The sequence below is a fragment of the Limanda limanda genome, chromosome 6 (genome assembly GCF_963576545.1).
Source record: "Limanda limanda chromosome 6, fLimLim1.1, whole genome shotgun sequence".
NCBI classification, from domain to species: domain Eukaryota; kingdom Metazoa; phylum Chordata; class Actinopteri; order Pleuronectiformes; family Pleuronectidae; genus Limanda; species Limanda limanda.
Genome location: NC_083641.1, coordinates 29,398,875 through 29,411,195, shown reverse-complemented (window position 1 = coordinate 29,411,195; position 12,321 = coordinate 29,398,875). Strand labels below are relative to the sequence as shown.

Here is a 12,321-nt window from a genome sequence, read left to right as displayed (position 1 = left end):
CTAACCCAGGAGTTGGCGATTGCCTATCAAATAGCTATGAAAGTCCTTGCAGGTCATGTTTTTGAAATTGTACTGGGTGCACAGCTTCCAAATCGCTGCCACCTTTATTTGCCACGTAAGTGCCTGCTCTGCATGTCATGCACTCGGCTTCCGAAGCATCATGGCCGAGGCGAAAACATGGGTATTTTTTTTTTAGTTCGTCCGTGAACTTACATTTACGTTTAGGCATGGCTGCAGATGTAATGTGCTGTTGTAAACAGCGCATGGAGTGGAAGCGGCAAGGTGCTCAATGTTGCCAGATTGGAAATGGCAAAGTAACGTTCCAAAGGCTCAAAATAGTCGTATTTGGAGGATAATTATCGTGGCTCTGGCAACCCTGAGATCGGTCGCACAATGACTCTCTCTACAGTCAGCTCGCGCAAGAAGGTGGAACGTAAGGGTGGTACCATTTCCAGAACTTGGAAGGCCGAAATAACTAGTAGGCTATGTGAAAGACCCAGAAACACAAATATGCGACGAGGCAAAAAAAAAAAAAAAATTATTAATATTTTTTTTGCGACGAGGCAAAATACCGGACGTTTTTGGAATCCCTGCCAGACGCATTTTTTAGGTCTCGAAAAGAGGACATGTCCGGGAAAAAGAGGACGTCTGGTCACCCTACATTATGGGATGTTGGAAACATGCACAGTGTGAATAGATTCAATGAAAAAACTACAACCTCTAGTGATGTTGACTGCGTTGCTGATCAATGATCCAGATCCACACCAGTAAACTCCAGAAGGAAGATGATGATCCGTGGGCCATGTGAAGCGTGGGATTCTCTCCTGAGACTCGCACTCTCTGAATACTACTTCGTGTCTATTAAACCTCCACAATCTCCACTTATCAGAGTTTCCCTTGCAGGTCAGACCGACTTGGTCACCATAGCGGTGCTGCACTGAGTCCGGACTCACTTTGAGAGACACTGACGAATTGGAATCTGAAAAACGTGACATGAAGAGTGAAACAGAAACTAATAGTTTAAATTAGTTGATCATTAAAAACGTGAAGCTATCAGCAGAGACTCCATCTCAGTCACTTCTTGTTTTGGGGAATAAGGTCATAATATTACGAGAATACATTTTGTAATGTTTCCAGATTAAAGATGTCATTTTAGGCTTTGCGTCATTTTACAGAGGAAACGTCAGAAAGACGTCATCGTTTGTTGACATCACAGTGACATCACAGTGACATCACAGTGACATCATGGTGATGTCAGTCCGAGCATATGATCATAAATAATATCAACTTCAGGTCAGCCCTATAGGATGCACACAAAGAATAATTTCATGTCACATTAGATTTAGGGGAATGATTCTCTGATCAATATAAGCTTCAGATTGTCTCTCTAACCCTGTATCTGTCTTGACCTTTGACCTATGACCTCTAAAAGTGAATCAGCTGGAGGAACCAGCCAAAGTAAAGTTCCCCAAGAAACTGACCGACTGAAGGGACAACATCTGCTTCAAGAGAAAGAAACAAACTCACCTACAGACCACACCCACTTTGTCTCACTGTACTCAGTGTAAAACACGGGGTCTCCTCTTCCAGCTCGACATGCATAACCTGCTGACTCCGTCAGGCCTCGGATGACGAAGGAGTTTTGTTCAGTTCCTCCGTCGCTTCCTGGGAGCAGCTCATAACTGAACTTGTCAGGAATTTGCATTTCATTCCACCAGAATTGATATGAACATCTGGGGACTGGATCCAAACTAATGGGGTGAGCTCTGTACCAGTAGAACCTCCCCCCTGCAGTGGGATGTGGACCCCCCCCACAGGTGAGAGTCACGGAGGCTCCAGGAGTCAGCCATGACGGAGACACAGTGACGACAGGTCGTGGTGCAGCCGCTGAAACAGAACATCGTCACAACAAAAACACGTCTTCATGTTTGTTTCATTTTGGAACCAATGCAGTTTCTGGATGCTTCACATTCAGCCATCGACATGACTGCCCCCAAAAGTGAAGCCAAACTATAAACCCGCCCCCTGGTGGCTGCCTGCAGTATATGTCAATCATGGTTTCTTTCATTTTAGTTTGTTCAAGTGTTCATGTTTCTGATCAGTTTGGTTTTAATTAGTTATTTGATTCTATAAAAACAGTGAAGCATCATGATTGACAGCTGACTCTGACTGGTGATTGGTCGAGCACATGTATGGGCAGGAACTCGATACCCAGCTCCACACCTCCATCATGATTTCACAGACTCTGCCTCTAAATGACCTGAAAAGTGAAAGATGGCTGGTATCCAGGTAACAAAATGTTTTATAAGTGTAATGAGCAAGTGGAGCTGGTGTTTAGAAACCGTCTCAGTGAAAATACTGAGTAGAAATGTTTTTAATCTACTTCTCAACCTGGAGACTCCTCTTCTACCTCATATTGATCACACTCACATTTTACTGACATCCAACTCTCCTCTGAGAAGTCTCCTTGATGTTCACACTTGTAGAAACCTTCATCTGCCTTTGACACAACTGAGATTTCCAGTTCCCATCTGACATCACTTTGGAGGAGTTCATCATTTTTGTAGAAAGAGAAGTTGGAATAGAGGTTTGTTCTACTGAACCATGAGCAGCTGAGAGTAACGGACTGTCCCTCAGTCACAGGACGGGCAGGGCTCTCCAGGAGAACAGGACCTTGAACTGTAAACAGTTAAAAAAACATCAACAATGTGAACAACCTGATAATTCAGCTCGTATATAAACAGCATGAGTTTAAATATTAGATGTTAAAGTGGAGCCAAAGTCATTCAATGCACTTTTTGTCACATTCTTCTCCCCACGTCCATGAGCTGTACGTTGTGTGTGCGCTGGAAAAACATCTGGTTTCAATACACAGCCCTGGCTTCAAGAGCAGGACGTCTGAGCTCAAGCAGGGGAGAGTTGAGTGTGAGCGCAGGGTTTAGAGTGAGAGCATCACAAAATCTGAATGTGACATCAATAAGTCCTGCTCTCCAACCAAAAGAGCTCCCTCTTGAGTAGAGAGAGGGAAACAGCCTCCGGGTGGCGCTGTGGGCTGTGGCGTCCACACAGTCACGTGATGTCTGCTTGTTTAACGAGACGGACACACTCTCACAGCTGATTCTGGGCGTTGAACGTGTGGTTTGTGTAAATAAAGAAGGTGAATTTCATCCAGAGATCATGTTTGATGTGATGCACCTTGGTACATGTGGGGGGTGCAGCTCCTGCAGGAGCAGTGAAGGGAGGCAGTGCTCCCCACTTTCAGTTACTCTACCTTTAAATCACATTATGGGATGTTGGAAACATGCACAGTGTAAATAGATTCAATGAAAAACTACAACCTGAAGAGATGTTGACTGCGTTGCTGATCTCTGATCCAGATCCACACCAGTAAACTCCAGAAGGAAAATAATGCTCCGTGGGCCATGTGAAGCTTGGGGTTCTCTCCTGAGACTCGCACTCTGTGAATCCTGCTTCGTCTCTATTAAACCTCCACAATCTCCACTTATCAGAGTTTCCCTTGCAGTTCAGACGGACTTGGTCATGATAGGACTGCTGCTGCACTCTGTCCGGACTCACTTTGAGAGACACTGACGAATTGGAATCTGAAAAAGGTGACATGAAGAGTGAAACAGAAATAAATGGTTTAAATTAGTTGAGCATTAAAAACGTGAAGCCATCAGCAGAGACTCCATCTCAGTCACTTCTTGTTTTGGGGAATAAGATCATAATATTACCAGAATACATTTGTAATGTTTCCAGATTAAAGATGTCATTTTAGGCTTTGCGTAATTTTACAGGGGAAACGTCAGAAGGACGACATGATGATGTCAGTCCGAGCATATGATCATAAATAATATCAACTTCAGGTCAGCCCTATAGGATGCACACAAATAATAATTTCATGTCACATTAGATTTAGGGGAATGATTCTCTGATCAATATAAGCTTCAGATTGTCTCTCTAACCCTGTATCTGTCTTGACCTTTGACCTATGACCTCTAAAAGTGAATCAGCTGGAGGAACCAGCCAAAGTAAAGTTCCCCAAGTAACTGACCGACTGAAGGGACAACATCTGCTTCAAGAGAAAGAAACAAACTCACCTACAGACCACACCCACTTTGTCTCACTGTACTCAGTGTAAAACACGGGGTCTCCTCTTCCAGCTCGACATGCATAACCTGCTGACTCCGTCAGGCCTCGGATGACGAAGGAGTTTTGTTCAGTTCCTCCGTCGCTTCCTGGGAGCAGCTCATAACTGAAGTCGGAAGGAATTGGCTTTTCAGTTATCCAGTATTGATATGGACATCTGGGGACTGGATCCAAACTAATGCGGTCAGCTCTGTACCAGTAGAACCTCCACCCTGCAGTGGGACGTGGACCCCCCCCACAGGTGAGAGTCACGGAGGCTCCAGGAGTCAGCCATGACGGAGACACAGTGACGACAGGTCGTGGTGCAGCCGCTGAAACGGAACATCGTCACAACAAAAACACGTCTTCATGTTTGTCTACAGATGTTCATTTTTAGAACCAATGCAGTTTCTGGATGCTTCACATTCAGCCGTCGACATGACTGCCCCCAAAAGTGAAGCCAAACTATAACAACCGCCCCCTGGTGGCTGCCTGCAGTTTATGTCAACCATGGGATCTTTCATTTTAGTTTGTTCACGTGTTCATGTTTCTGATCAGTTTGGTTTTAATTAGTTATTTGATTCTATAAAACAGTGAAATGTCATGATTGACAGATGACTCTGACACGTGATTGGTCGAGCCCATGTATGGGCGGGACCTCGATACCCAGCTCCACACCTCCATCATGATTTCACAGACTCTGGCTCTAAATGACCTGAAAAGTGCAAGATGGCTGGTATCCGGGATACTTTGGCTTCTCTTTTGTACATGAGCATTGAGCACATATAAACTTTTTAATATTTAAAGTTAAACACCTATATTTTAATACTAAATATGACTTTACTCACCGTTAGACAATGTGAGGGGAACACTCCATCCTGTGGAGTTCTGCCGTGCACCTTTCAGTCGGCCCTGACACCAGTAGCTGCCGCTCAGATCTGACCCCAGACTGATCCTGAACTCCTTTGTGTTGGGAGGTGCATGTGAGCTGGTTGCTGTCCATTCATACTCCCACTCAGAGTCTCCTCCCTGGATCTCACACCTCAGGGTGACGGCTTCTCCTCTGTATCTGTTCGGCCAGTTGGGTTGAAGAGTCGCAGCAGCTCTGTTGTGGACTGTTCGTATTCACCAGTAAAGACAGAATAACAGCTTGTTTTAGCATCAACCTTTACGTAATCTCAACAAACAGTCATGGACGCAGAATGGATTCTCTCCTCACTCACCGATTCCATGAATCCTGACTGAGTTACTGTACTGGGTGTAGTGAACTGGATCTCCTCTTCCTCCTCTGCACCAGTACAGTCCTTCACGTGAGGCACGAGCACTTTGTCCATTTGACTTGAAATCCTCATCCGTCAGGGGCTCAGAGGTTTTCTCACCTCTGTACCAATAATACTTCCATCCAGGTGATGCTGGGCCCACGGAGCAGGTCAGGAGCACACTGCCCGCTACTGGAAAGGCGCTGTGGTCAGCACTCAGGTTAGCCGCTGGTCTTTCTGTTAAAGGGGACATCTTATGAAAATTCCACTATTGTAGTGCTTCTACACGTTAATTTGGGTATCTGGCATGTCTACAGTCCCAAAAACTCTGGAAAAAAACAACTCCCGCGATTTGTTGTGGTTCCTCTATGTCAGAAACTATACTCTAGATGGCGTCGAATGGGATTACAACAAACTAATACGTAATAGATAAAAATGCCCATGTAGTACACGCCCCCCACCACCACTCGACCCACCCACTTTTTCAGTCCATCGGAGTCCGGCCAGCCGCCATTAAATTCTTGCAAGGCTTGGAAACACTTGGATAAGCTAACTAGCAGCATGATTCGAATTCCACACCCAAATGCTCAGTGCTCGGCTGCACAAATCAGCACAAAGCTCTTCATGTGACTCCAGCTTCAGAAGACACAAGCTTGAGATGGATTGAGTTCATATATGACGGCAACGTTCCTGCAAGAGTTGGCAAACATCTGTTAGTGTGCTCTAACCACTTTGAATCGGACTGTTTTATCAACCTGGGCCAGTATAACGCCGGATTCGCGAAAAGGTTGTTATTGAAAGAGCGGTCGGTGCCATCTTTCCATCGCAACACTCAAGACGAGGGAAATGTAAGTATTTTTTTTTAAATAATTCTGGTATTTGCTTCTTTTAGACATTTTGTGTGGGGGCTAGTGACGTTAGCATGTTGTGGCGTGTGGGTGGGTGGGTGGGGGGCTAGTATGTAGTGGCTGGGGACAGGGATGAGACTTTACAGGAGTTTTCATGTTGGACTATTAATAACAGCAATTTTGTAATTAATGCACTCACTCACACAATACATTGAAGGCATGCCCTGCCCACATTATTTAGACCTTATATGGGGATTAATTTTGTTTTTTTATATATATAATATAATATATATTTTAATACTTAATTTCTGAGTTGTATAATGTGTTCTGTTTATTTATTTTGTCTGCTTTGTTTTGTTTTGTTTATTTATTGTTCATCTGTATTATGTACCCTCAAGCAAGGCATTGCTGCAAAAGAGCCGTGTGCTCAGTCAATTCTCCCTGAATAAATAATGATGATGATGATAATGTGTCTGTGTATGACAACATTTTTATTTTTATTTTTAGGACTGTACAAGAAACTGGTCAAGATTTCCCAGGACAAAGAATGTGTGAAACTGAAGAAGTGGCTTCGCAGCATAAAAAACCACATCTACTGGACAGCCGTTATGTCAACATCAGGGCCAGAGAGAGTGACAAAGTGGACCTCCATCCTCAACCATGTCCAAGACATCCACTCCCATGAAGACCCGGTTTTCCCCCAGTGTTTGCATCCGCAACACACTTCTAGGGACAAGAGCAAATGGTTGACAGCAGGTATGTTCACCAAATTTGCATTGCAAATGTAAGGCTTGTGTTTATATATATATATATATATATATAAATATATATATAAAACATTCCAAATAACTAATGCCATTATCACTTTGAATCTATAGTTATGTTTTCCCCCTTTTTTTTACAGGGACACCAGCTTTCTGCAGATTAGAGAAGGTGTTGAAACGCATTCTGCGTTTTGCACCCAAAAACGTTGTCTTTCCTTTTCTTGGAATGTTATGCAGGTAACAGTACGATTATTTTTTCAAAGAAATGTATACCTATTATTTATTATACAAACTATTATACACACGTGCTCTTATTAATATTATTTTCTCCCCAAAGTCTCTACCTGGCAGCCCTGCATTTCAATAAAAGTGCTGGGCGTCGCCAAGCAACATAATAAAGAATAAAAGGTGACACACAAATATAAAGTGTTCCTTTGTTTACAGTATGGCTACTGATGGCACAAAGTGTATTTTTATAATCAATGTTTTTATTATACTTGGTATTTTTTGTATTTATTACCTCTGTCCCAGCCAGTGCATTTAATAACTATGTTTGAAAAGCTCTGTGGCATTCTGTCTAGCAATCTTTCTGACAATATAAGTGTATAGAAACAGTTGTGTGCTTTTAGTGTTTTATACGTTACATGTCAACAATTGACACGTGTAAGATGAGCAGTTAGCAAAGTAATACAGAGGGAAGAGTAATTTATTGTATTTTATTCCTCAGTCATATTTGTATTGCAGAAATGACTGATATCTCATGCATAAAAAAAACCCAATTTACTGCTCTATTCCTCTTAGACGTAAATGCCCATAATCTGCCCTATAGATGTTGAATGCATTAAAAGGTAAAAGTCAGAGGTAAAAAACGTTATGTCCTACACCTCCATGATAGGGGGGAGGGGTGAGAAGGGGGAGGAGTGAAGGGGGCGTAGTAAAGTGGGGGCGGGACAATATCGGGGCGGGCCCCTCAAAACAGTTCAATCTGAGGAGGGCTGTTTTAGACAGGGTAAAAAGGCTGCTGTTTTAAATGATCCTTGTAGTGTTTTGACCAAAATAAGTTACAGACATTTCATTAAGACCCCAAGGAACCATATCAACTGTGGTGAAATGGGCATAATATGTCTCCTTTAATGTTAAAAACACTTTGGCATTTAGTCCATTTCATGTGAGTTGAATGAAATGAGTAGAACATGTATCTCCTTCAGTCTTCTGCAGTCGTACAAACTAAAACAGCAGTAAAAGCAGAAGTACAGAATGGTTTGGCCCAGATTATACCACCTGTTTGCCACATCAGAGCCACAAGTTAGCCACAGCCGTACCGTACATTAACCAAATTTAAACTTGTTTCCTCCCAGATGAGAATGACATCTTAACATCGGTGAACGTCATCTTACTCACCAACAGGCTAATAGCAATAACGAGATAAATATCGGTAAGATTTTCAGCTTTTTAATCGGTGCATCCCTCGTTACTTTTTTGTTGTATTCTCTTTTTTTATCAGCGCATATGAACATAAACTGAAGGAGAAATTTGCCAGTTTCTCATAACTCGGTCTTTCTCACCAGAAACTGTTAATGTGACGTCATCGCTCCACTCGGTCGTGGAATTCAAGTTCTTCTTGTCTTTAGCCAAACACCTGTAGCTTCCACTGTCGGACGAGGACGCATTGACAATCCTGTATTCATTGTGTGTTGGAACCGTAGTTGAGTTGGGTTTGGTCCATTCATACTCCCACTCAGTCAGGACATCTGCAGGGACCTCACACCGGACAGTGATCGTCTCACCGCTGAAGACCAGAGACCAGTCAGGCTGCAGGGCCACAGACGCCTTGTGGGAAACTGATCACAAATAGAAACAGAGAACAGAAGAAAGTAGAATGGCTCAGTACAGCTCCTCCCTCCACCAAACTGTACAGATACCAGTCCTCTCATCTTTTCATCAGGGGAAAGAATCAAAAAAGAATCACACAATCTTAAAGCAAAACACTTTGCAACTTTTTAACATTAAAGCTTCCAAGTTAATGTGATGATTCTCTGTCTTAATAAGGAGAAAGTTTCCTCCTTCTCTCCCTGAGCGTCTGTTCTCTGTGACTCTGGTGAGCGGGTTCCATCTCCTGTGAGAAGAACTGACTGAGAGTCACAACCTGTCACAACCAGCTGCAGCTGAAGAGTGAAGCTGAACTGAGATCAGTTAGAAACACTCTGAAGTTATTAAAAAATATCACATGTGGCTGCAGAGGGCGCTGTTGCTCAGTCAAAGTTACATTGTGTTAAAGAAAGTCTGGATGTTTGGATTCCATTTGCGTAGTTTTTGCGTAATCCTGCTGACAAAGAAATAAAGAAAGAAATGTCCAGGGACAGAATATAACCTCCACAGCGGAGGTAACTAGTCTTTGGATTTCTAAACGGACTCTTACCTCTGTTCTCTATTGTGACTCGGTTGCTGTCCTCTGTGAGGAAGGTTGTGTCTCCTCTCCGTCCTCTGCAGCTGTAGAAGCCTTCCTCTGAGATGCTGATTTCATCATCTGTTTCATTATATCTTAGGATCTGAGCTGCAGAGGAGGCTGAGGTTCTTCTGAACCAGTCGTATCTCCACTCAGACGGGTTCTCCACAGAGCAGCTCAGTGCTACGCTTCCCTTTCCTGTGATGGTTGTGCTATCGGCAGTCAGCCTGGGCCTGGGTTTATCGGCTTTCAAAGTGTGTGAGAGAAAATGAAAGACAAATTAAATGGGGAAAAAAGATTAAAGCGTATGAAGCAGAGTTTCACTCAGTAGAGGACAAAGTTCTGATCGTAGAATATATAAGACAAAAAGGTCTAATGATGAATCTCAAAATGTAAAAGGTTCATTGATCCCCACATAGCTCAAGGCTTCTGAACCAGATGTGTCCCACACTGTCACACTGGCATCCAGCCCACACACCTCATGGAGTGATGGCACTGGGGCAGTCCACTGCTGTTTGCCAGAGCCGGGCCACAGATGAGCCGGAGCAATACCGTGTGTCAACCACAAGGGTTAGGGTTAGGCCGCCATGTGTTATGTGCTGTTTGTGCCATGTTCACCATTCATGGACCACTTGAGGTCCACATCCAGATCACACTTTGCCTACAGCACCTGATGTGAGCCAGAAAGACCCAGGTTGGTTTTAAGGTATTTGGGCCACATTAGCTGGTTTACATGTGGACCAGTTCAGGTCCACACCCAGATGCTTTCTGGGGATTGGGTGGAAATTGGTTTAGTAGTTTTTACGTAATCCTGCTAAGAACAACCAATAGAAAGAGGTGAAGACGTAACGTCCTCGTGGAGGTTTTGAAAGATGATTGGACGTACGTGTTACTCTCAGCTGGAAGGCCTCACTCCACTCTGTTGAGGAATACCAGTCCGCTCTGGCCTTACACCAGTACTCTCCACTGTGGAAAACAGAGGCAGTGCCCAGCCTGTATTCACTGTGTGTGGGAGCTGTGTCTGGACCAGTGACTGGTTGGTGGGAGCTTGTTGTCCTCCATTCATATTCCCACTGGGTGTCTCCTCCTCCCTGGATCTCACACCTGACAGAGATCGTCTCACCGCTGAATATCTGAGTCCAGTTGTGTTGCAGCACGACAAAGCTGCTGTGTGACACTGAACATTCAAACACAAATATCAAACCAACAGAGAGAACTGGTTAATATTGCTGCTGACTGGTTCTGTTTTCATCATAGCCAGTCATGAAAGCGTGCTACTCACAGGTTCTGTCGATGTGATGCACGTGACTCTTCTCTGAGCAGAAATCTGAGTGAGTCCTTCTTCCCCTGCACCAGTAGCTGCCTCCCTGTGAGATGCTCAGAGAGTTTTGCACAGGATTTGTTGCGATGGCGGTTTCCTCAGCGTCTGGGGAACGTGTGAACCAGTCGTAGCTCCAACCCGCAGACTCCTCCACAGAGCAGGTCAGAGTCAGAGAGCCGCCCACTGGGATGGACGTCCTGGATGCTCTCACTGTGGCTCTGGGTCTGTGTGCTGCTCGGGAAAGAACATTCACATCTTTAATTAGGATCCTTCATTATTACTTTATGAAACTCAGTTCATGTGGTGAAGCATTTATAAAATTAGCAAAAAATATATCTTCATCCTTAATTAGGACGAAATTCATTACATCTGTAGTAGCATACATTTATTAAAGAAGATTTAAAAAACATATGTTTTCAATGTTGATTAGGAATCAACTCATCATTATTTTATAATTCAGTATAGGTAGTATAAATCCATTAAAATAGCAAAAATCTATATTTTCATAACTATTTAGTGATCAATTCATTATTTTATTGTTTATGTTCAGTATGTAGTATATATCCATTAAAATAACAACTAATACTATCTTTATAATTATTTAGAAATCGATGCATTTTTTCAGAAGAAGAAACGTGGATTTGTCCGGCTGTCGACACCATGTGGAAAATAAGCTTCATGTTTCTACTGTCCCAGTTATTGTGAAGGTCTTTACTTGTGTTTGTCTTTGTCCTGTGTCTCCACATGTCTGTGGGTGAAGCTCCCAGCGGGGACAAGGACTCTGGATATCTCACCTGACACAGAGAGAGTGGCCCTGTTGCTCCGTTTGTTCTCTTCTGAGCTGTTGTGGTGAGCGATGCACTGATAATCCCCGTTCCTGTCGGGCGTTAGCTCTGGAATCCTGAGCACGTTAGTGGAGGAGATGGGAACCAGTGGCTTGTCGTTCCACTTGAACTCATAAAACCACTCACTGACATTTGATTCTCTCATGTGACACGTGAGATTAACGTGCTCCCCAGAATATAGAGCGGTTGAGTTGGGTTCAAAGGTCAGCTCAGCATCTACCCCCCCGCACAAACAGAACATAGTTAGTTTTGTTCTATAAGTTTGCAGTTCATTCATATACTCACTTATCTTAGTAACAACATACACAAAGAAAAATGGAATGAAATATACATATTAATAAAGATAGAGATCAATAAAGAAAAGAGCTGACTTACATTCAGTGTGTCCACAGGAGAGGAGTGTATTCAGCACTGAAAGAAACATTGGTATCTCATCAGACATTAATAAACCTGCTAAATAATCAAACACAGTACAGACTCTAGTAATAAGTCTACGTTGGGGCCTACAGTCTTGCACAAAGGGTCGTAAATGAGGCCTTGTGGAACATTCCTATCCAAGCAGAAGTACTTTGGGGGGAACAAGCTGCAGTCGAAACTGTCAAGGACCCCTGCTGTGCCCCTAAACCGCTCCTCAGATTTGAACTCTGACAGTCTATTGGCCTGAGCCCCTAACCCCCTCCGAAAGGGGGTTGATACCTTTTCAGGTGTTA

General features: G+C 43.5%; 1 protein-coding gene across 1 annotated transcript; it reads right to left on the bottom strand.

Moving 5' to 3' along the window:
• Positions 1–1,289: 1,289 nt before the first annotated feature.
• Positions 1,290–11,852, bottom strand: LOC133003046 (basement membrane-specific heparan sulfate proteoglycan core protein-like). Its single transcript, XM_061072633.1, has 14 exons — positions 11,561–11,852; positions 10,728–10,997; positions 10,332–10,622; positions 9,419–9,691; positions 8,565–8,840; positions 5,352–5,624; positions 4,977–5,243; positions 4,339–4,460; positions 4,101–4,275; positions 3,339–3,602; positions 2,449–2,679; positions 1,773–1,887; positions 1,528–1,682; positions 1,290–1,300 (listed from the first exon to the last, which is right to left on the bottom strand). The coding sequence occupies exons 1-14, from the start codon at positions 11,850–11,852 to the stop codon at positions 1,290–1,292; spliced, it is 3,015 nt and encodes a 1,004-aa protein (XP_060928616.1).
• Between the last annotated feature and the right edge of the window lie 469 nt (positions 11,853–12,321).

Excerpts from the sequence above, each read along its gene's own strand:
- LOC133003046 (XM_061072633.1), bottom strand. The coding sequence starts at position 11,852 with ATGTTCTGTTTGTGCGGGGGGGTAGATGCTGAGCTGACCTTTGAACCC. Across the intron at positions 5,244-5,351 it reads AGTCAGGATTCATGGAATCG|TCCACAACAGAGCTGCTGCG; the intron begins GTGAGTGAGGAG and ends GAATACGAACAG. Across the intron at positions 1,683-1,772 it reads GCAGGGGGGAGGTTCTACTG|TTATGAGCTGCTCCCAGGAA; the intron begins GTACAGAGCTCA and ends TGACAAGTTCAG.